Source organism: Serinus canaria, chromosome 5 (genome assembly GCF_022539315.1).
Source record: "Serinus canaria isolate serCan28SL12 chromosome 5, serCan2020, whole genome shotgun sequence".
NCBI classification, from domain to species: Eukaryota; Metazoa; Chordata; class Aves; order Passeriformes; family Fringillidae; genus Serinus; species Serinus canaria.
Window position 1 is genome coordinate 44801433 of NC_066319.1, and position 25282 is coordinate 44826714.

At 38.2% G+C, this 25282-nt stretch overlaps 1 protein-coding gene across 1 annotated transcript in view; it reads right to left on the reverse strand.

Moving 5' to 3' along the window:
* The window catches only part of EML5 (EMAP like 5), a 92282-nt gene extending 76601 nt beyond the window's left edge, over positions 1-15681 (reverse strand). Inside the window, exon 1 of the mRNA XM_030240564.2 lies at positions 15485-15681. Within this exon, the coding sequence (XP_030096424.1) occupies positions 15485-15681 (197 nt within the window). The remainder of the gene's footprint in view (positions 1-15484) is intronic.
* Between the last annotated feature and the right edge of the window lie 9601 nt (positions 15682-25282).

Sequence of the window (25282 nt, forward strand, 5' to 3'; positions counted from 1 at the left end):
TTTAATGCATTCAGGAAAGGTTCCTTCTCCCTTTCAGAGCAATATATAAGCATCCCCCAACATTCCCCAACCCATGCACTGCACAAGACCAATGTTAGATTATTATATTAAATACTAATGGCAGCCAATGAAAAAAATAAAACCTGTCCATGTTGTGTCTGCATGGATTGAGACAAGAGACATGAACAAGACCCTCCAATTTGTGTGAGGTTTGAAGCACCAGGGGATCCTGAAGGAGAATAGTCAATAATAAATTATTTGATAATAAAAGAAATTAAGATTCTTTTCCATCTTTCCTTGGTTTGTGCTGAGCATTAGCAGGCATTGATTAATACAGACAAGCTGCAGACAAGGATACAGTATTAAAGATGATGTTTCCTTAGCAACAATATTGGATGAAAATCCAAGAATATATTCATGTGACTACTCCTGAGCTTCATAAAACTAGGGCGCCAGTAAAAATGCACAAAAGAATACTGCAGTAAAATAACAGCATCTCAGACATCTATTAATTAAGAGTTAATTTTAAGTGTGAAATTGTTTCTATGCTTAAATAAAGCAAAATATTTTCATGTTTACATACACTCAAGAATATTTTCTTATTTGCTGCAATTTATCCATATTTTCCAGAAAGAATAACAGGGGAAGCTACAAACCATTTCTGTCATACTATTTAAGATCTTAAAGCAGAAAGAGCTGCAATCAGCAAACATCTCTCATCAAAGTTTAAACAGATCAAGTCAGAGCACACTTATTTTCCATAGACAGAACAAAGCAGTGCTCATCATGGAGCACCACTACCAGCCTTTCATATAGTTACTGCCCCAGAGCCAATAATGTCAAACAGAGCTTTCTGAAGCCTCCTTACATTGCACAAGCATCCAACTTCAAAGTAAGAGAGGCAGGGACACTGAACTCAAACTGTACCTTGGTCATTCCCAGCTGCAGTTTATCTCACTACAATCCATATTTACTCCTATTGGATCTGAATGGTTTTAGATTAACAAGAAGCATTTATAAACAACCCAGAGACTCCTAGATTGCTTTGAGCTTCTATTTGCTCCTGAACTCCAAGGACGGGGCAAAAATAAAAAGCCAGATGTACTTCAAAGAGAAGGAAAAAGTCAGAGAGTGACTAAAGCAACATTGATGGAAAGTTCCCAAATCATCAAATATAAGAACTGATTAAAATATTCTGTGAACCTTATGCTCCTATATGAAGATGTCCATTTTTGCCTTCCTTTGTCATATCCTCCACTGCTGAGAAAGGGATTGGCTTCAGCTTTCTGATAAGTCACCATCTCTAGAAAACTGATTAAAAATAAAGATACTCCCCTTCTTTTCAAATATGAATGATTTTGTCAATGCCAACAGGAGAACTCATGCATTGACTGAGTGGGGTTCCTGGATTTTTACAAATTCTACATGATTGTGACAATTTAATCACCAGGTTTTCATAATCTGAGGAACAAAATTATTTTCTAATATGCCCCTTGAAAAAGAAGAGAGCAAAATAACTTACATGTTCCTAGCTAAAAAATCTTCTCACATGAAAGTTACAAATATCATATACTCCAGATTCATTTGGAGATAAATTTGCTAAGATAATGTCCTGTTATTCTTTAATAGCTATTCATATTAAAGAACTGGTGGTACAATAATGGGACATACTGGACCCTGAAGATAAGTAAGAATCCCACCTAAAAAAATAACCAACTGCCTTCTTTCCTTACAAGACAATGCAGACTTGACCAATTATTTAAACCATTATTACAAATGAAGTGTCAAGCATGACTCCCCTAGAACTAGCAGCAAGGGAAAAAAAACCAAAAGAGAGAGTTAAAAAAAGGAAATAGGAAACCAGAAGTGAAAGCTCTGTGGAGAGGAGACAGTGCAATCAGCTGCCAGGAACTTAGGAGGCAGTGCAGCTGTTCAGCTCCTTTGGATCTCTAGATTTGAGGACCCAAAAGAGATCTCTTAACAAATCAGGAAGTACTAATAAATGATTTGGTTAGGATTTGTCAGCCACCAAGTTAGAAAGCAGTCCTTTGCTCCTGAACACATGTGGTGAAAAGCATACAAACCTACAAAATAATCACAGATAAAAAAAAAAAAAAAAGTTTAAAGTGGAAACGTCTGTTTCCCATTCTAGCCAGTCAATAACAAACTACTTTACTAAAAATTACAATGCCATAGCCACTTAATAATGGGGAAACTGAGACAAACATGTCTATAAAATATGAACAGAATTAATTTCAAATAAATTTTGTACTGAAATACAGTCTAGAAAGTGAAACTAAATAGCAAAAGTTTTTATCACAATCAAAATTACTCATTTTTCAGTGCACATTCCATTGCTGAGTTAGAAATCTACTGAATAAATTATTTAAGGTCAAAGAAGCATTTACTCCAAATTTTTTAGCCAAGACCATTTCAAAAGTTACTTTTCAAAGGAAGATATGCTTCTGACTGTAATTTAAATAAATATACTTGCTTTACATACAAATTTTTCTTGTTTCTAAATCTTCCACTACTACTAAAACCTTTTGAGCATCCCTTTACCCAGTCATTATGATTTGCTTCTTCTCTACAAGATTTAGAACAGTTTTTAACCACTGGATTAACCTTCCATCTATTACTTTTAAAATTTATACTAGATCTTCCAGTATGACACAGAAAAAAAAATCACAGAATGTATTATTTTCTTTCATATTTCTGAACAAGTATATTAAACAGCAGTTCAGTCTTTTCTCCTATGGGAGAAAATGAAAAATTAATGAAAATCTCTCAACGTGCAAGAACTTATCATCTGAATATTTGAGTGGAGTCACAGAACAACTAGTGACAATTTTTGAAAAGTTCTTCTTTTATATATAAAGACTATCCTGACAAAATTAGCAGTTGGCTTAATGTAAGGACTGGTGAGAAGAAGGCAGTGGCAGAGCTGCTACTGAAAAAAGCTGAGATAAGCACAACATTCATTCTGTGCTTCAATTGGCTGCACTTCATTACCAACCAAAGGAGCTTCAGAGCAGAAGAAAACAGTATCTTGCCAGCCCTGGACACTGCAGATATTCCCAAGAAATCCTGAAGAAATCTGGTGTTTTTGAGGCCTACAGGTGTTCTGCAGGTGTTTGACAGAGGTGTTTTCCTACAGAAAAAAGTCAAGGATTTCTCTAACACTCATCACAAATTGACCATCTAACTTTCTGGGTGCATCTAACTTGGCACCAGAAAAGTGAAAGGAACCAGGATACCGCTTAAAATTGGGACAGCATCTGAACTCTTGTTTAGAAAAAAACTATAAATATGCTATAGAGGCCACAAAAGTATTTACACCAAAGACCATCTCCTAAAACAAACAAAATCCCCACAGGTACCAGAACCAGAAATAAAACAGGAAAGAAGCACAGGAAATCTAGAAAATATTAAAAGGACTCGGAAGTCAACGTGTAGCTGGTAGGCAATGAAAGATGTCACCCATGTAGGCTCACAAACCTAATTACTGAAAACCAAGAAAAAGGAGTAGATGGATAAAGAGCATTCATGTGTAACACTTTCAAGAAAATACAAATCTTCTGCTTGAAAGTTGCTCAAGAATACTGATCCATTGACTAATCCTAATGAGGAATGTAACATAATGTAACACTCATAAACATATGTTGTAACCTCCAAAAGACAAAATCATGATTATTTATAAATTATCATCACTGAATAATGTTTCAAAGGCTATTAATTTTTGTGGTATTAATTCATATGGCAGAAGAAACAGCAATTGAAAAAACAGTAAGCAAAAGAGGAACCTGTAACTAAAAAACACAAATATCATCAAACGTGCAACCTTGATCTAAAAAAAAAACTCAAACAAAACATTTACCAGTTCTTCAAATATTTATTTTATTTTCTCAAGTACTACAGAAGGCTTTTTCACTTAAAATGTCACACTCACCACAATAAATGTTCAGTCAATTTCCAAATGCTGTCAGATGCCTAGTCTTGATCTAAGCTAAAGCATCATTCACCTTGCTTGCTCTTGTAGAGGGATTATAAGCAGGGAACAGGGATTAGCATAGTTCTAAAAGTCAGGAGAAGGTTTATACTGCTGTCAGCTAACCAAAACATAGAATTAATCCACTCATTCTGCATGCAAGCTGTCTTGATAAAATGGAGACATCTCACCACCACAACTAAAATGCATAGTTTCTTTAAAGTGAAATTCACATTTAAATACATTTTGGGGTTTTTCCCCTCAGTGGCATGTATATATAATATTTGTATGCACCTTTATCACAGTCTGACATTTAGAGGAGCTTTGCTCTTGAAACAAGTTACCCTATGGTTCAGGAAATTGAAGGATCACTGTTATTTTTAAAATATCCAACTAGACTTAGTCACAAGAAATGTACCACATAAATAGAAAGAATCAAAGTAGTAAAACACTCTTTTAGAACATTGTCATAAAAATATGTCATATCTACAAATTTCATTCTCAGTTGGGGTAAAGTAAAAAACACATTAAGTAATCAGGAGTGAAATGTATGAACATTGTGAGAACACAATGACTTTAACGCAACTATGAGCAATTTCTAAATGTAATTTTCAGCTTGGACACATTTTCTTTATTATTAGGTCTGGTCCTTTGCCTCAGTTTAGTTTCTTTTCTTTTCACTTAAACTTTTCCCCTGAATCAAGCATTTTATTTACATTTAATTTCATGCCAAATATCTTATCTATATACTTCATATGAAGCCAAAGAAAGTTTAAGGTGTAGTATTTTCTATAGTCAACACTGTAAAAGGCAAATGAAAGATTTCCCTTCATGTAACCTGTCACCAAGGTGCTAAACCATCAGTGGAAGCACTACTGCAGGTACCTCTAGAGCTGATCATTTTGTTCACACTGACATTACTCTCTTCAGTTATGCCACTCACTCTCTGGACACATTTCTTCCAATTCTTGAATTCAAATCCCAAAAAGGAGCCTCTAAAAATATTTATCAAAGATGACCCCATGAATATTTGAACAATTAGAAGACGGATGTTGCTGTTAGACCAGAAGATTCAGTTTTGGGATGGGTTTTAGGGTGTTTTTTGGAACTTTTGGGGTTTTTTGCTTAAGGGACATGTGCTTTTAAAGCAAAGTAATCAAACTGACCTTTGCAGTCAGTTATGAGTCTTGATCCATCCTGTCTGCAGGCCAAAGCAACAGGCACTACAAAGGAATTCCTCTGAAAAAGCTTGGAAGATCAAGCAGTGAAATGAAATTAGAAACCTATGAAGAATGGTTGGAAGGATTGTTCACTGTATTTTCTGAAGTAATATCTGAATACCCAGGGCTTTCATGGGAAAATAAGCATCAGGCACCATCTTCCAGAACTTATTCAAAAGAAAAGGAGTCCAGCAGGAAGTTTCTCAACAGTAATGAGGATTCCCAGTTAAAGGAAAGTCTTTTGCAACTGGGCTGTGGACAGCTACTCTGAAGAAAAGCTATAGTATTTCTTTGGAGATTTAATGATGCAGGTATCCTCTAGCAGCTAGGTAAAATAACAAGGAACACTGTTTTTCAAACTGAAGTCTCACAAAGACATCTTGCTTTAAATGCAGGGTAGCAGGGGTGTTATCAGATGGTGCACACACTGGAATCCTTTGTGGATTCTATCTTGTGCAATACAAAAGATAGGCATCATAAACCTGACTTAAAAATTCAATCCTAGCTTTTGCTCCCAAGAGTTAAGGCAATCTTGGCTGATTCTGACCTTTTTTGTGCAAACCAAGCTCTGCATTTTCAAAGCACTGCATTTACCTATTACTATGGTAATAGCTACCAGCTATTACTATTACTATGTAATAGCTAACAGCAGTGCAAATAATGATACTGGGTATTGCTTGTAGAAGTGGAAGTCTTTTGTAGCCAGTGGAGTAATCAGAGCAATCTGTGCCCTAATGAAGGTGATTTGTATGTATCCATAACATTCTGTGAAGTGCTTCATTGTTACACCAGGGGAAATTCATACCACACCAGAATCTCATTGGGCAAAATATCTTCACTACATGTATTTTGAAGAGAACATTCAATACCATCTAGGTCAAACATTCAAGCAAATTATTAGGATGGTTATGGGAGCTTTCACACTCTGCTACCTAAGTTCAAGGAAAATTACAGCTTTATTTTTCTTTTCAAGGTATTTCAAGTGCCCAGTTGCTTTGCTTACCATGTAAATGTAGCAAAACCAATAGTTTATGTCAAGTAAAAAAAATATTGTGAATAAACCAATTTCCTTGGTCATAATATAACAGCATTATAATTTAGGTGTATCTTAACAAATCTAAATTTTAATGTGAGCATATGCCCAATCTTTATCAGTACGGATTAGACACCTTTGCCACTTTTATGAATAACAAATTACTTTTCCTTTAAAGTCTTTAATGCTAAACAAAAGTGTTGCCTTAAATCACAAATACAACTATCTAAGTTGTGTAATAATATTTTGAAAAACTAGGTAAACTACATCTTGAAATAAAAAAACCCCTTGATATATTATAAAAGGTACGACTAAATCCAATGGATTTTTTAGCTTAATGTCAGTGTCAGTTTAAACTTCAAAAACCCCAAAATGTAGATGACATAAAACTAGAAACATCTTTTTGCAGTTATTTCATGTTCTGTTTCAAGTACACATCTTTTTTAAAAAGCTTACAATGTTTGTGTTATTAATTACAATTAATTGTGTTATTAGTAAAGGCTAAACCAATTTTTTTGATATGTCATACAGAACATGTACACTACGGCTTGCAATCTAAAAAATTAGAGGGATAAAAAAATCCAGAGTTCAAAATTATTGAAACATGCTAAGTTACTGCCCTAAAAGATTAGGGCAGACCTCAACATTTCTGCAGAAATATTCCAAGATTTTTAGGAATCAAACATTATTAAGCTTTTGGGTACATTTTCTGTTCTTCTCAGACATGGTCCTAGAGCCTCATGTTGTTGCAATAGTTCTGAGAAAAAGACCCAACTACCAAATCAAGAGAAGCATTTTCTACAGCACCAAGACATTTTCCCATTTGAGTATTGACCTGACCTGACCTTGCCTGTGAGTGCTGACAGAATCAGATCAGAAGGTGATGTGACTGCTGGCTATGAAAAGCACAATGCATGAAAGCAAGCTCCTAAGCCCAGCTCCTTGCTGTGTTGATCTACTTTAATCAACTTCTAGTATGTTTTAAACGTTCAGTTCTGGTTGGATATTTTTGGTATTTCTATTTGTGTAGTTTTAATTAGGAAAAGTAAAGTTTTCAATGGTATGCAGGTGTATTAAAGTCTCACTTCAACTGAATCCAGGAATGTTTTTATTCTGCATTCCCAAAATATTTTCATTTTATCAAACCAAATCCAAGAAAAATATTTTTTAAAGATGATGTACAAAACTGTAGGTAAAAAAAAAAATTAATGAAGTTTCAACACTAAATCCCTCAAAAAACATCTTTCAGACAGTATAACATGTTCCAGACCATGTCTAGAACTACTGAGAAAACTTGGTTTTCCTGATGGAGAAGGCACATAATTGTCTTTCATCTCTCCCCCTGATCTGTTCCCTTCAGACTTGTAAACATTTGACAATTTGAGACCACTTAGCACGAAAAGCTGGAAAGAGCTTAACTGGGACTTTACCCTTGTTAATGACAGTATAAAATGGTCAGCAGGGTAATCATCTCACCCTGTCCTAGCAATTGCTTCTGCTGTAAGAAATGCCATTTTGACGGTGATAGACAAAAGATACTGAAGCTGGAGGCTTATAGGAGGAGTGCTTAGTTTAATTATGGCACAATTTATGTTTTAAGTAATGACTTCTTTCATGGAGGGAAATAAACTGAGTATGCTCAAAAAGATCATCTGGAATTGGTAAAGTGAGTTAATTGAGTTATCTTTAGTATAAACAAGTAAACATGACACCACATAGACCCAAAGAAGAAGCTAAGGAGAATACATGATTTTTCAGCTGGAAATAGAAACTTTCTGGGGGAAAAGATAAATCATTTCCTCAAAATACATTCAGAAAATAAAAATGTCTTAATGGCTTATTAACAAAGTACAATAGCTTGGTGATTTAACCTGCTCAAGTGATTTGGGTGCCTGTATTTGACCTCTCAGAATGGTACATCACATGACTTCAGCATTACATTGCTATCATCCTTTGAAGCAAGAATTCCTCATCAAGTGCAAATGGAGAATGAACCCCAGGTACCAGATTTCAGCAGGAGCCTACCAGCACACACCCCAAAGCCCATTCTTTGTTACAGAAAATACTATGAAAGGTATTTTGTTTCACAGTAAACATTCTATTGCATACCAAACCCCATGATCTATAGTTCATATCTAATTTTCTTCAAGAAAAAAATAATCTGAAAATTTATTTCCTTAACTAGATTTACATAAAATGATTTTTATTTGAGTTTGCACTTGGGAAGAAAATAACAAATAATGTTTGTAGTCAAAACACTGAAGCTTTCAAACTGAAGCGCCAATTCTAGAAACTCCTACTGCTCAGCATGGGCCTACAGGATTTATTTTTGGATGGAAATTCACTTGACTTGTCACTGAGCACCACTGAAAAGAGCTTGGATCCACCTATCTTCTTCAGCTATTTATTATATACATGGATCAGATGCATTCGGAGCCTTCTCCTGTCTGGGCCAAATGGTCCCAGCTCTCCCAGCCTCTCATCAGGAGAGCTGGCCAAGATCCTTAATCATCTTTAGTCCTTCAATGGATTCTCTTGAGCAGTTCCTCATGGCTCTTGTCCTGAGGAGCCCAGAATGGCACACAGTTCTCCAGGGGCAGCCTCACCAGCACTGGGTCAAGGGGAAATACTCCTACCAAGAACCTTCCTCGGGACTTGAGAACAAAGACTGGTTTCCCAATACCATAACTAATAATCCAGGCTGTATGCACCTTGTATGTTTCCTAAGTATTAGACAAGCTACACTTTGAGGTGTTTCTATGCATGATCCATTTCACATTTAAAGCATAAAATGGATTTTCCTCCTGTTTTCCTCCAGTTATTAGAGGCTACAATGGGGGATAATTGGCCTTCTTCAATGGCTATAATTATTGATTAGAAAGAAAGATATGGACTGTATAGAATACAAGTGCATACAAAGAATTCCTCACCAGAACATGCTTAAGCTTTTTTCCTCTGTCACATTCATAACTCAAAAGACAAGATGTTACACATGATAATTAGAAATTTTTCTTCATGTGGCAACCTAGTATTCATTCTGTTACATTCCCTGAAATCCAAAACACACAACTAATCATTAAATTCCTAGTGAAAATTTACAGATCTGCTGCCAAACCAATTAATAGAATTTCACCTGACAAAATTCTGTAGCTGTGATTAGTATCCATTCCTTAATATTTGTGCTTGACCGTCATCTGGAGTTAGGTCAGAAATATACACCATTTATTCCAGACAAGAACAAGACAATAAACCTGACAGCAGATACCCCAACATTCAACTGCTTCAACTGTTTGTTGAGGTTTCTTGAGAACTCTTAAGGTGTCGGACTACTGGGGGAACACAAAACATGGAAAGAAAACAACTTCCCTCTATGTTCTTGTGAAACCTGTTTGGCTCTTTTTCTGAGAAAACAGTCTCTTTTGTTCATATTGTTTTTAATGACTAGAATCTAATGAAAAGGGATCAAAGAGAGGCAGAATGATACAATGAGGTGGTAGAAATTCACAGCATCTTTACTAAAAAAGTCCAACAGCAGGTCATCCAAAGTCATAACACTGCATAGTTAATGAAAAGGGAGGGGGAAGAAAAGATCTGCTGCCATTCAAAACTAGGATGTGACTAATCACTGCACTGCTAGAATTTCTGCTTGCAAACCACAGCTGACAGGCACACAGAGGAAGGCAGGACCTGCCTCCCAGAGAGCATTATCTAGGAGCAGTCTTAGAAAGCAGCTGCCAGAGTCCAACAATTCCTTAGATGTTGATGGTTAGACTAACACTCAGAGTGTGACAATAAATAGATAAATCAGAGTTGGCAGACAGCACTAACACCAGAGAGAAGAGATGATTTTAGTGGTTTTGATTCACAGTAGAAGCTAAGAAATGTTGACACTAAAATGAAATGGTTTATTCTGCCTTGGAATACAAGAACAAAATCATAGTATCTCAGGAAGGAGATTGAGTTGAAATTTGAAATATAAAAAGATGACAATCTTAAATCAAGTGCCTGAAAAGATCACAGTTTAGTGGCCAGAGGTTTGGCTGCTTATATTTTTTCCTTGGGAAACAATGTTCAGGTAATCTCCAGAGTTCACAGCAACAAGAAAAATTGCCCTAAGAAAAGCCATGATTTAGACAAGCAAATTAATTTGCTGGAATCAGCCAAACCCTGTCTCTGTGAGAACAGAGACAAATGCTTTGCCATTCTTTCTACCTGTCTTGCATATACCTCTGCTCTCTGTAAACATGCAATTTACCTCTCCACAGTCTTGGATACAGAGGGGCACAAAGGGGAAAACTATCAAGGTTTAACTAAGCAGAAAGTACAACCATTTATTTCTCCTCTGTCTTTGAAGCATGGTATTGGCTAGTTTCTGGTACTAGAACTCCTAATAGTAAAGAATTTCAATGTTTTCTGAATAATTGTTTAAGTTATGTTTGCCCTAAAAGCAGAACACTGCATGAGTCCTGGGGCAAATGATACATGATTTCTTTCCCCCAACTTAGTCCAAGACAAGGAAAAATGTGCAGACTTCAGACAAGAAGGGAAATTAACTTCTTTGAAACAGCTTAGAGTTGCTCAAAGGAGAGCCATAAATGCCATTATCAGCAGATATTCAAGAGTTCTTACTAGCATTAAATGTGCCAGCTACTACCTTAAGCAATAAAACCTAAATGTACCACAAACATCTTAATCAAATGGTCACAGTGATTAAGTTCTAGGAAGAATATACAAAAGCACTATTATTTGCTGGCTAGCTCACATAATGGATATTTAAAAAGTAGGACAGATAACAATTCTTCCTCATTTGTTTCCTTATGTCAGAGAAACATCATTCTTCTTTCTGTGGCTGGCACAGTTGTGTGGTTGTTTTGTGTCAGAATAAAGATAATGGTGCAAAAAGAGAATTTCCAATAAGTGCTAAAGTTTGAAATCAAGAACAGACTTCATGGAAAGCAGAATATAAATTTTTCCCAAGTCTACTAAAGGTCTCAAAAAGATGCAGTGGTTTAACTTTATGTTTTGGTTTTATTTAAGAACAGAAAAAAAAAGAGAGGAAGGAAGGAGAGGAAGGAGAGGAAGGAGAGGAAGGAGAGGAAGGAGAGGAAGGAGAGGAAGGAACAAAAAAATCAAAAGGAAAAATTATTCTACAAGTCACCTTGGAGCATGTCAGTGGTCTCCATGGAGCACATCAGCATAGAGAATTATTCTAGTGACATCAAAGGCTTTTGCCAGTAGAAAGCCATTTAAAAAGGTGGATAAGTTCAGGATTTCCAATCTTCTCATATAAAAAAAAAAATAAAATACATAAATATGGTTTAGGTAGCCCAGACAAATAAGAAGCCTCAATGTGAGCATGAGTTTTACAGTATGACAAGCTAAAACTCTGAGGGGGCATCGTCTGAAATCTTGATTCAGATCAGATTTAAATACAATCCCCTTTGGGTGTCTCTGAAATGGGAAGATCAGCCAGCATTAAAAACCCCATGATCCTCTAAACCAATAAAATTATGGAGAGAACAAAGACCTAACCTGAACACACCAAGATACTGTTTCTTCCTCAGCTACCAGAAAGCAAACCATTCTACAGATCGCAAACTAGTTTGGTGATGCATGAAATCCTAGAGAACACACACTTGAAACCAGTAGCTGTGTAGGAATAACTTGCATTTTCATTCAGTATTAGTATCTCCTACACATACACAGCCATGGCTGGACAGGGGAACTTTTCCACAAACACAGCAGACATCCAAGTTATGCTGCTGGCAACAGATCAAAGCCAGTCACCTGAGATTTCATGTACAAGATCTTTCTCCTTATTTACTCCTGAAAAATATGAGAAACTCAGTTAACTGCACTCCTGAAAGATGCAAATTTCCAAAGTATTTCTGCAGCTGATATTTTCCACAAGTGTTTGCACACATTCCTGGACCTCAACCATAAAAATATGCAAATGAGTAAGAAATGGGAGACAAATAAGATTGAAAACATATAACTGTATCCTCCAGAACAGTGAGTTGATTTCTGGAAAATAATTCTCAGATGAGATTAAAAAAAAATCCATAGAGAGCAAAAGCTCACCAGCAAGCAAGAAAAGTACTTTTAAAAATGGATTACAACTGAGATTGTTCAAATTTAAAAACATTTAAAAAATAAAAAAATCAAAAAAACCCAAACACCAAAAAAAAAAAAAAAACCAAAAAAAAAACAACCAAACCACCAAAACAGACTAATAAAAGATGTTTGAAATTATCCTTATTATCCTCTTCTAGTCCAAAAGAGTTTTCAATAGATCTGAGGGTCTGAGGGACAAAACACTGAAAGAGAGCTCTCTTACTTTTACTATTCAGTTAACTGAGGCTGAGGAGTTTGGGGTGTGGACACCATGATTAAAATTAAGATTAGACACTCATATTGAAAACAAAACATGTTAAAATCATATAAAAATCTTACAGTGTGTTTACAGGGTTTCCTTTAACAAAAGCAGGTAAAACTTCAAAGCAGAACAAAAACTAACTGCTAGTGTTAGAATTTTCCAATGGAAAATCTCCTATGACTGTCCATTTCTCCAATACTGTTTTCTACTACTAAAGAAATGGTCTCTAACTTAAGAACTGCAGTTCCTCCCTCCTGATTGATGTTTACAATTACAATGTCATCCAAAGAATGCTAGCAATATAAAAGTTCTCATAATGAAGAGTACTAATAATATCACCATGTAGTGAGCAATATTTATGCTTAGTCCTTGTAGCTATGGAGCTAGGCTCATGAAAGTTTGATTCTTTAAATATATAAGATTTTCAGACTCCAGAACTGCTTTCACAAATTAGATCCCATACTTGTAAAAAGACACTTAATCCTCCCATTGCTTTCACTAAAAAATCCCAAATATCTCAGCATGCACAGTACTTGCTAAGGCTGTTAGAGCACAAAATATATCCATTCTTTTCCAATACAACAAGTTGAGTTTTTCTTCAGAGAGAAAATTTAGTAACACTGATTACTATATTATATAATCCAATTTTTGCACTTGCTTTTGGGCTTGGGGTTTTGTTGGTTTTTTGTTTGTTTGTTTTTTGAATATTTGACCTTCCTATGTCTCCTTTAAATATTAAGAACTAACATGTTTAGATACCCAAGTTTAGTCATAAAAAGTGTGAGATGGCATTTAAATGGTACCACATTGCATTTTAGAGAAAGTAGCAAGTGAAGGACTTTTCAATGCAAGTCTAATTATACTATTAGAAATAGCCACACTGCTTTTAAATCAAGCATTCCTTTTTATGCATACTAATATTTCTGTACAGCTTTTGCATTTAAGAACCATGCAAAATTCTAACTGCATACTTACCCTACTTAGAGTTATATTCTCGCATCAATACAATTCAGAGCAGAAGAAACTGCTATATTTGAATGGGCCATGTTATCGTTCAAATCAAAGTACATACAAAAACCAGATACATTTTCTCTCCAGTTAGATGACTTAGAGCAGATTTTTGTTTGTTTGTTTGTTGGGTTATGTTGGATTTTTTTTGTTTAGTACTATTCTAAACAATTCTGTCACATTTTAGCCAAGTGTAGCACACTGTACCAAAACTGAGAGAGACTGAGCAAGAAACTGTTACCACATGCAAACAAAAAACTTGCCAGGTCTTAGCTCAAACCATTTAATTCTTATGCTACACAAAGTACTGCTGAAACAAACAGAGTCACTCGGAAGCCTTCCTGAATAGATGGTATTAAATGTGTAATATTACACTGCCATGACCTTAGAACGAGCAGGAGCCACCGCTTCCGTAGCACAACAGCAAGGTGCAGATCTGGATTTCCTGCAGCACCTGACATCACAGGTGGCTAGTAGTTCTTAAGAAAACAGTTTTTCCTGGATTTAAGTGAGAATGTTAAAATATTAAGCAATGCAAATAATAGTGATTCAAACTCCTGACTCAACACCCCTGGTATGACACTCTACCGTGGTACAATGACTAAGTTTTCTTCACATATCTAGCACCAAGGAGAAATGTACTGTGGAAGTGACACCCTTCTTAGGAACATTCACAGCCATACTTCAGAGCTATTTAAATTCCTTCCAAAAGATTTAAACAAAGAGGGAGAAGTGGCCGTGATGACCAAGTTTTCTAGTGTGTCTAAAAGCTTAAATGAAAGACATGGCATCTATTCTGCTCTCTACAGGCAATACCTGTTACTCATGAGTAACACATACAGAGGTATGCCTTGGAGCACTAAGCATCATAAAAACAAATTTTGTGCTATTAAACATACAAAAGACCTACAAAAGTATCTACTGCCAGCTCTTACCTCAACAGGAAGACCAAAGAAAATCAGAATTTAAAATCCATCTGCAATGACACCTACTGTAAGGGAAAAGATTGATGACTCAGGCTCACATCTGCCCTTCATACTACTCAAATTCTCTTACTGATCTCACAACACCACTAGGCTTACAAAAGCATCCTTGGAGTGGAAAGACATATAAGAAATCATACCAGCACACTTCTTTTGCAACATCAGTTTGTAATTAATTTTTTTAATAGACTCTGCACCTGGTAACATTCCCTGTCAAATGAACTACTGAGCTATAGAAGAAGCCGCAACTTCTCAAGAAGGGCTGTTCTTTTACGATTACCCTAAAAGTTGCGTGAGTTACAGGCAGGCCACTAATTCCTCATGTAATCGTCGCCTTTTAAACACCAGACAAAGGTCTACCTGCTACAGATTAACCTCCTCCGCAGCCCAAGTGCTCCGGGAACACACGCGATTAATGCTTCTCCTCCCGCCGGCCCTCTGACTTTCAGGGGCGGCCGAGGACCGAGTGGAGACCCTCGGGCTGCCGCGCTGGGCACAGGCGCCCGTACGAGTTTCGGCACCGCACACCGGCGGCAGTGGGGGACACACAGCACGGCTGATTAAATCCGACAGCTAAAAGCCATTTCCAGGCTGTTTCTACCCACGGCGAAGCCCGGGCGGGGGGGAGGGGGGGGCGGTGAGGAAGCGCTGACTGTCCTTGTATTTCGGTCCGACCCCCGGATCCGCACAGCACCGGCAGGACGCGCATCACCGGCGCTGCCCGGGACGGCACCTGGGGCAGGCGGCGGCTGGGGGACACTCGCGCCCCGCTCCAGGGGGAAGGGAGGAGCGAGCGGGGGACGAGCCGGGCTGTGGGGCCGGGACGGCCGGAGCGGGTGGGAGCCCGCGGCGGGATGCGCGCGGCGCCAGCGGTACCTGATGATGTCGTCCTGGTGCCCCAGGTAGAATTTCTGCCGGTGCTCCCGGGGGCTGTACACAACGCCGACCCCCGCCACGAAGTAGACGATCTCTTTGGCGGCCGTGTAGTAGAGGTTGTTGCGGCACTGATGACCCCGGTAGCCGTAGACCCACTCCAGCCGCAGGTGGCAGCTCGGCGCGCTCCGGTCAGCCATGTCCACCCGCCCCCGCCAGCCGGGTACGGCTCGCTCCCGCCGGAGACCCCGCGGGAAGGGGGCGACGGGCCGGCCGCCCCCTCCGCTCGCCTGGGTGCCCGCCGCGCTAATCCCTGCCCGCCGACATGGATGCCCGCCGCCGCCGCTCGTCCGCCGCCGCCGCCTCACAGAGGGCGCCGCCGCCCGAGCGCGCCTCGCCGCCCCGCGCCGCCAGACATGGCTGCGCTGAGACACCGCCCGGGACGCGGAGCGAGGGCGCGGCGCCGCTCCGGCCCCCCCGCGCCCCGGATGCGCCTGCGCCGAGGGCGGCGCCGTCAGCGGCCGGGCGGGCCCGGCGGGCGGCGGGGGGCGCGGGCGGCGGGGGCGACGGGGGGACCGAGCGGGGACCGGCCACCGAGCGGTGGCTGCGAGCGGGCGGGAGGGAAAGCGCTTCACCACGGCGCGTTGTGGCGTGTCTCGAGGCTTTTCTATATTTACCTTTTCTCTTTTTTTTCTTTTTCCCTTCTCAAGCAAGGCTCTGTCTTCTCCCCTTTCCCCAAGCTGAGGGGGGTTTTCGTTTTTACTGTCCCTTCGGGGAACATCTCCGTCCCCTGCCTTTCCCCCGACGCACCACCGCCGGCTCTCGGCAGCCGCTGGGGCTGGAAGAGTCCCAGCCCCTTCTCGGCCGTGCGTGCAAGCCACCCCCCGCTCTCACTGGGGACCGGCGGCACGCCAGCTCCCTGCCATCCGAGAAGAAAATGTCAACTGTAATTTTTAATGACGATTAGTTAACCCTTTCAGCCCACCGTCTGAGTCATGCACCGCACAAAAATGACTTCCCCTTCAAGCCTTAATTTCCCCATACAGAACTTTTTCTCAACACGTTTGACACGGTAAAGTCACCGCTTTCCGACCTCACCGACATGGAAGCGACTTCTCCGTGCCGCATGAGGCAGCAGCGCCCGGGAACCCCCTCGCCACGTCCAGAGTTTTGGTCAGAAAAATGTGCTCCCCCCCAGCTTTGTCACTCTATAGAGCACCGTGCTGGCTAAATAAATGCACAGGACACGATCATGCCAACAGCTTTGTGCTATAGAGTTGAATTCTGTTCTAAAAGCTCCTGGGTACCGTCCGGTTTGACAATTTAAAATAAACCGAATATTTTCCCTATTACTTTCAGCACAGGTTTGGCTTTCCAAGTGCATTTAGTTTATTAGGATTTATTTTTAAATCTACATTTCTTTATCTTCTTTTGCTCTTTTACTATATTATTGCTCATATTGACTGTTCTCCCACAAAATATTTACTTTTAACTAGTTAGTTTGTACTGGAGACATTTTCTGTGCTACTTTATTTTTATTTTAATTAGAGGGAGTTTTTTTCTCTTAAATCTCTCTTGCATAAACTTAATATTTTATTATTCCTTTCATTGTTTTAGAAAAATATAATTCTTTTGTAAAAATGCATGCATGTAAGCATTCCAGTCGATTACCTTTATATTAACATAGTTTCACAGTGTAAAACACTGAGACAATATTTTTCTCAGTGACAATGTTTGTGACATCAGGCTCAGATGCAGCTTTCAGTCCCACACTGAAATGGAAACAACACAGCATGGAAGGGAAATTTGCAGAGAAATTCATGTAGCCTGAAACTTACACACAAGGAAACTTACTTACCCTTCCAGGAAACATACAATTTTACAAATTAAAGAAAAGGACTGAAATCCCTAATCAGGACAAAAATGTATATTAACTGAAGTAAATCTTACTCTCAGAAAATCATAAACAGTTTTTTCTCCTTCTATTTGCTTCCTAAACAGCTGGAGCATCTTGGAACTTGGGGAGCCATAGTTTCCCTAGAAGTTTCAGGAGGGGTAAGTAGCCAGAGAAATGGACTGGACAATTCCCAGCTACCTTGTCTGAGAACTGCCAAATGTATTAGTCTTTCTAATCAGATGTTAACTCTGTATGGCTGCTCTGTGCTGCTATCCCATGGGAAAGGTGCTTAGAGAAAAAGTCTATAATGATGCCTAATCTCATTCTGGAAATTGGATTGATTATCAGCAGGCATAGGCATCTGATGTACTTTACTTCTAATGTTGCAAAAGCTCACTTGAAAGTGGGAATATTTTTATGGTACAAGTTAAGAATATATTCCTTTTCTATTTACTGCCTATATAACATATATTTAAACATGAATGTACAAAACCCGTAATTATAGTTATCATCTTTACTTTCTTCTAATGTATAAATACATATTCTTCTTAGATTATTGCTTAAAATGAAATTCTGAATTTCCTGAGATCAGTACTAATGTGCAGTATTAACTTCAGTGAAACTAAATTTGTTAATCTTATTGTCTTACTTGTAACTCAGAAAATAGAACAAGAGAGTATTTGGTAGGGGAAAGTAAATAGGCTGTTTTCAGTCACCTGATCCAAAACTAAAACTGAAGAGAGAGAAAAAAAAAACCAGGAAGAAAATTTAATATGTAACAACACTGTCTCTAACTGGAAGTTGCAGATCATATAGTGTGTGATGAACAGAAGAACTCACATCCATACTCAGAAAAACTACATATGTGCAGTGTGAGGAGGGCAACAGCTGCACATCACATGCCCCACACTAACTGCCAGCATTTTCTTTAGATTTTTCAGGAATTTACTACCATCTCTAAAATGGGGCAATGCCTGAGAGAAAATTACAAGAGGAAAACTATTCATTCCCATAGTTTATTAACCTTATGCTGATGCACAAGGGAATTTTACGCACTTGGCATCTATTCTTGACAGGAATCGGAAGCAGCGTAGTGTAACAGCCTCTTCCTCTCTCTTTGCTCTGTCCAGCGTTCCCACTCGGACACAAATCATTCCCTTGGCCTCTGGATGTCTCCACCCATATCACTCACAGCGAGCACTCAACACTTTGGGAGCCACAAGGCCCCGAAGTATCCCTCCATCAGTGTGACATCCTTGTATGCGCTGCACATTTACCCCAGGACTCCGACACCAGACGCTGCCGTTTCTCCTTCTCGGTAGTTGCAGAAAGTGAGCACAGCCAGACCTTTCCGAGCTGTTCTGGAGCAGGGAGCATCCCCCGCTCGCTCGCCGCAGCCCGGGACGCGCGGCCGTGCCGGCGGGACAGGCACTGCGCTGTCCGAGGTGCTGAGAGCGGCTGGCAGAGCACACCGGGCCTCCTGGCGGGGTTCGCAGGGAAAGGAAATGTCACAGATTGCACTGAGAATTCAGCGTGGGAAGGGACCCACAAGGTCACCGAGTCCAGCTCTTATATGGATAGCCCATACAGGTTTTAAGCCCACGACCTTGGTGTTATCAACACCATGGTCTGACGGCTGAGCCAATGGCAGGGTCAGGTATGCCTTATTGCAGCTATCGCTGTACTAGGAAACCAATGACCTTTTAGATAAATAAGACATTTCATGTTCTTCCAGCAAGGTATTTCACAAGAGTTTGGCTGTTTTGCCTGTGGTGGGGTTTATATTTTTCTTATTATGTTCTATATATTCCTATATACACATCACTGCAAATGATGTTTCATTAGTATACAGCGACACAGGTACATCACCTCCCTAAATGAAATCCCATAAGTGGCATTTTTATGTCTCACCGTGCATACCTATAAGAAAACATACTTCTTAGCATATTACAAATATATTTACAATGTATCTCATGTTCTGCTAAATGTAACAAGACTTAGAGAAGCGATTTCTTAAACAAATGCTCTTGGAACAGCTAATTCCAGAGCACACAAGATGAGGGATTATTCACTGTTAAATCCTAAGTAATACAGAGTAGCTAGTTCAAGTAGTAATTATATAATATGAAAGTGATGAACAACAGTGACAACATTAATTTCAACATTCTTGGAGATTAAAAGGTCCCAGTCTATTATGGGAACACAATGTCTGAAAATAATATTCTTCAAAACTAAGAAACCTACTTAAGAGAGAGAATAAGAATTACCTGATACCATTTAACAGCACTAAAGCAAACATGTAGGATCACAGAGGCCTGCTCACTATTGGATAAAAATAAGAAGTTGACAAAAAAAGACAGCATTGCAAGCTCAAACACTAGGTGAGTTAATTCTCCTTCAGAAAATGAAAGCACAATGAGGTATATATATATATATATATATATATATATATATATATATATATATATATATATATACCATGTCAGCAACATACCAGATGTCAATTAATAAAATTTTTAAAGAACTAAGATATTTTATTAAATTAACAACAGAGATATTTTTGTAAGAATAACATTAGAAACAAGAAGGCTTGACATAATCAGTAGGTCTACTGCATCATCAAAAAGCGAGGGAATTAATTAAGGATAAGAAAATAGCACAGCAAAAGTTACTAATTTCTTCACATCTCATCTCAACACAGAAGAGTCTGGGAAATACAGGATGGGAAATGTACAGGGTATGGTCATATAAGGAGGATTCTTTATAACAAGGTGTTGGAAAATGATGAGCTAAAGAGCAATAAGCCATGAGCACATTATACTGTACTTCCAAAAATTCTGACAATTTCAAAATGGTGTAGCTGACATGCTTTGAAGAGAAAAATACAACTGCTTTTTAATTATAGGAATTGTATTAATTTGGAAAACATTCATGCTATGCACTGGTAGAAAGAGGCAACCTTTTGAAAATACAATGAACATGTCACAATACAGACAGCAACCAAGGCCACAATACATTTATTCAGAGAAAATTTATTTGGAAATTTCATCAGGTAATGGTTTCCCAACTTAGGTCTGACAAAGGGATGAATAAGATAGAAACATTACCGAAATTAAATTAATCCACAATTAGTATAGAAAGCAATAATTTCTGGACATTTGGAAGTGATGCAAGTACATCAGTAAATAACATCAGCTGAAACTTCTTTTTAGTCTGCAGATAATGAAAAAAACTACTGTGTTTCTGACTGCCAACAAACTGACACCAAGATGCATTCTGATGCCCCTCAGTGGAGCACTTAGTTTCTTTCAGAAATGACACTGTTTATACACCATGGGTCTAATCAACACACACACAGCTTGGGTCTACACAACTTTTTTCAGTGTGCATTTTAGGTAAAATTATGTGTGTACTGAAATTATTCATCTAGGTGATTAGAAGAACTTGTATCAAGACCAGCACTTGACATAGCATAGGACAACCTCAACAAGGTTTAAAGGTTTACATGCAGCACAAGGTTTAAATGCAGCACATAAAGGGATGGTAGTTAAATCCCAAGGCATTTTCTATCAATAGACTTATGATAAAAATCTGATTCTGAACTCTTAAAATAAATTTCAACTGTTGACTAATGACTAAATATAGAATGCAATTTACTCTAAATTCTACTTATGTGACAGCTATCTTAGGCTCCATTTTATGATAGGATCAAAACCAATGTGAAGCAACACCTTTGCACATAGTCATGACTTTTATACCTGTTTTAAATCCTTTCTTTACAACTAGGATAGTGTAGGATGATCAACCCCCTAACATGTTGTTAATACTGTTTGGGGAATGGATCAAAATTTCAGCTAGCTGATGATAATTATTAGATTAAAATTGTGGGGTCAAGCTGACCTCCTTTTACACAGTAGTTGACAAGGTTTTCAAAATACAGTGCACAGTACTGACTTTGCAAAAGGTCTCAAAAAGCTAAGCTGTCAAAAGGAATCATGAAACATCTTAACCATAAGTCCATATAGCATCTACATAGCATCAACATACAATACTGCAGGTTTATTAAATATGACATAATTTACTAGCAATGATTCAAACTTTCAGAAGACCTGAAGGAAATAAGATATTTAAACATTAAATAAAGTAACAGTATTAACACTCATAATGGCAAGAAACTTAAAAAGTAACATAATACTATTAAGCAGTGGAATGCAGACCTTGAATTAATTAATTTCATTTTATGACTTCATACTACCAGATCTAGCTAAGCTCTGGAACAGATCAGTTAAGGACTGGAATAGAGTCACACTGCACTTCTGTCAGTCTGCCAACTGAAGTAAAGTAAACCTACTTTTAGGAGAGTAAATAGTTCTTTTCAAGTGCTTCCCATTGTAAAAGAAAATAGGGGCCATAAACTTACATGATGTAATTTTCTAGCATAACCCACTGTGCACAAGCCTATATAAAGACTTTATAAAACAGCCACTCCTCATAAAACTCCACTCATCCTCAAAATAGATATTTTCTCCACATTTTTGCCCTAAAAATGTTAAATTAATAATAAAACAGACTAAGACTCCTAAAAGGAAGAAAGTAGATTTGTAGGGCACCTAATTTTATTTTTTTATTTGGGGAGCTAACAGGTATATAACAAATGATGATGCTGGAATGGTTTTGTAATCAATATATGAGGCTGAGTAACAGGAGATCTGTAATCTCTCCCCACTGCATTTATATATACAGATATGTATGGCCAAAACTATTTATATCAAAATTTCCAGGTATGACTGCTAAGTAGTATTAGTATTATTATCAGGTTTCCTACTTTGATATTTGGGATCCACTGAAAATAAGAGTGTTAGTCTAGCTGCTCTAAACTTGAAAAGGAAGAAAAATAGTAAAGTCCAAGTATTTTTAAGCTCAACATCCAGTTAGTCAGTGGATCCTTTACAATCTCTTGCAACCTATATTTCAATGGAAATAACATGCCAGCCTTTTCATAGGCCACTGTTTGGGCTTTTATACCTGCATTGATTTCTTCTAGTGTTATGAACACCAATCTATATTCAGCACAGCATACAGAGCATCTGCATCAAACAAGAAATAGTGCCTCATTTAAAGCACTACAGATAAAAAAGAAAGGAAATAATCTCACTTGAAAAGCATCCCATTCATCTTGTACACTGAAGGTGGGTGTGATTACAAAGACTGGGTTCAGTCAATGTATAAAAAACAGAGTCCTATGGAGGAAGGTTGATGTTCTGCTATCAACTGCTGGATGGTCCTTTTTCAGCTAGTCCATGGTAACCATGTTATGGTTAACATGTATGGTAAGAAAGAAACAGCAGAATTCTTATTTATGATTGCAATAATTGCTATTGATGCATGTTGTTGTTTTGGCTGGCCACAGAATGAAACCTCAAGCTGTTACTACAAATTACTTTTCCAGACTGAATCCATGCATCAGAACAAAACTCTACTCTTAATGCAATTTCATTTGCATGACATCTCCTAATTTTCTACAGTCAGCAAGAAATGGGTTCTACAAGCAAATATGTGAACTCAGCTTGAGATGTCAAAGTCCTGGCTGAAAATAGCACATATAGAGAGAACTTCTTCTTTGTGCCCTTCTGCAACATCTGTGTGCCTTCCCCAGGCACGGCCTAACCTGCAGTCCCGTTTGGGGCCCTTCAAGGAACACAAAACAAAACCTGCTCTATGCTCTGTTGTTCTCAATTCTCCTGATACCAAAGGTATCTGATTCATCAGAATGAACCTTTTTGGCATGTCAACTTTCAATATGCCAACTCTTACTCAAAGGTGAGCAAGACATTTCCAGCTGAGGCAATCTGCAGGTAGATGTGTCACAACTTCAATATTAGTTTTCAAGCCCTTGTTAATTGTATTGAGCTGCAAACTACATCTTTGTTCTGCAATCTTCTATCTCAAGAGAGATGAAAAACTGACAGAAGCAGTAGCCTGCATCTAAATGAGTTAGCTGCTAAGGGATACAGGACATTTCTCCTCAGAGCTGCCTAAGAAATTTCAAGATATCAACTGAATTTTAGGATCTATTTTTAGGTTCTATTTCTGGTTTTATTGTAAGAATGCACATTCATGAGGAGAGATAAGGCTGAGTGTTATCATTACTTATTCAAGAAATAAGTATGATTGATTGGTGCACAGAAGACTCCCATGGGAGACTTACAGTCATGGGAGACAAAGCCAACCCATAGCATCTATGTTTTTAAAATGAAAGGTGTATTAAGTGTTCATGGGCCCTGTCCTACTCGCTTCTGTACATACTTTGTAAGAAGCTAATTAATGTATCTCATGATAAATGAGCTAATATTTAAACTCTGAGTTTAAATATTAAGAGACTGGCAAAGAAAAGTTATAAAAACATCTGGAAAATGAAAAGCATTTTAGGGATCTCAATCATTTATTCTAGAGGAGTGTGTAAAGATGAAAAACACTGAAGACATCTATCCATCCAGAGCCAGTATTCAGTATCAGTTTAAAGTGTCCTTCTTGGCAAAAAAGGAAAAAACTCTTCAAATAAAAGGTGAAAATGTGAAGCACATTTAAATCTCTAAGCAACATTTAATCATGACAAGGTATCGAACAGTTAATTGAAACATGACTAAAATCCAGTACACAGTTATAGTTGTCACAAAACCTATGTTTTTAAAAAAGCAATTATACAAACCCATGTGTTTTCTGAATAAAAATATATAATAACTCATTCTGTTCAGTAGAGCTCCCTTATATTTTCATCTATAAATAACTATAGTGAGAGTTTTTATTGCAGCCTATCTCAGGGACAACTAGTCTTCAAATTAAGAATAAATAATAGACAGAAGAGGAACTGACCCTTCTGAATTTTTTGCTCTTGGTTCAAATAAATGAAGCTGAGGTTCAAATTACCTATGTGACAGTGATATCATCACAATACTCAAGCTGCAAATAAAGCAGCACCACTAAATTTCCTGTCCATTCACAGAGGATGACATCCCAGCTAAGGTCAGGTCACCTCTAACACAATGAATGTGCATAGTTATACAAAACAAGCACATGACTTTTCTTTAATAAACCCTGGTGATTTGTGTACTTATGTCACATACCTATCATTGTCCCAATATAGCACTGACTCAATAAACATGGAGGAATTCATTACAGTTGGAGAACATTTGACTATTATGATCAATTAAGCATTTTTATCTAAGGTAATGGAAAGGACTAACCACCAGGCTACAAAACTTTTGGTAAAAAAATGCAGACAAGCCTATATTGCACTAAAGCCAGGCAAATTCCATCTTTCATAATATCACACAATCAGACACTACTTGTAACATTTTGTATGGCAAAACGTTTTTTCCACCTGGACAATCTCTCCCAGGATGCTGCTATTGCCAAATACTGATTTTTTTTTCTGTCAATGTTAAATGGAAAAATTAAAATTTGTTCTTCTCCTACAAATCAGGTACATCTCAGGTGTAATTCCCCAAATTAATTTTGTTGAACTTCCCAAAAAATTAGCCACTGAAAAGCTATCTTGTGATAGATAACACTTCCAGCCACATGACAAACCTGTGATGGAACAGGCTCCTTGCAAGACCTGTGGCCTCCTGGAGAAAGAAGCTGGAACAGGTTCATGTTAGGACGTGGGACCCCATGGGGGCCCACACTGGAGCAGCTTGCTCCAGAAGGGCCTGAATATAATTCCTGGCTGTTTAGCTTCCATGCAGTTACACTGGGGGGGGGGACTGACATACAGGGATCTGCAAAGAACACAAAGACAGCTACAGGGACTCTCTGTGTTGTATAACAGGATTTTAGTAAATTAGAGAAGTGGAATGTGGCCACTGGCAGAGATTAATATTTGGAGAAAATACTGGTTAAAA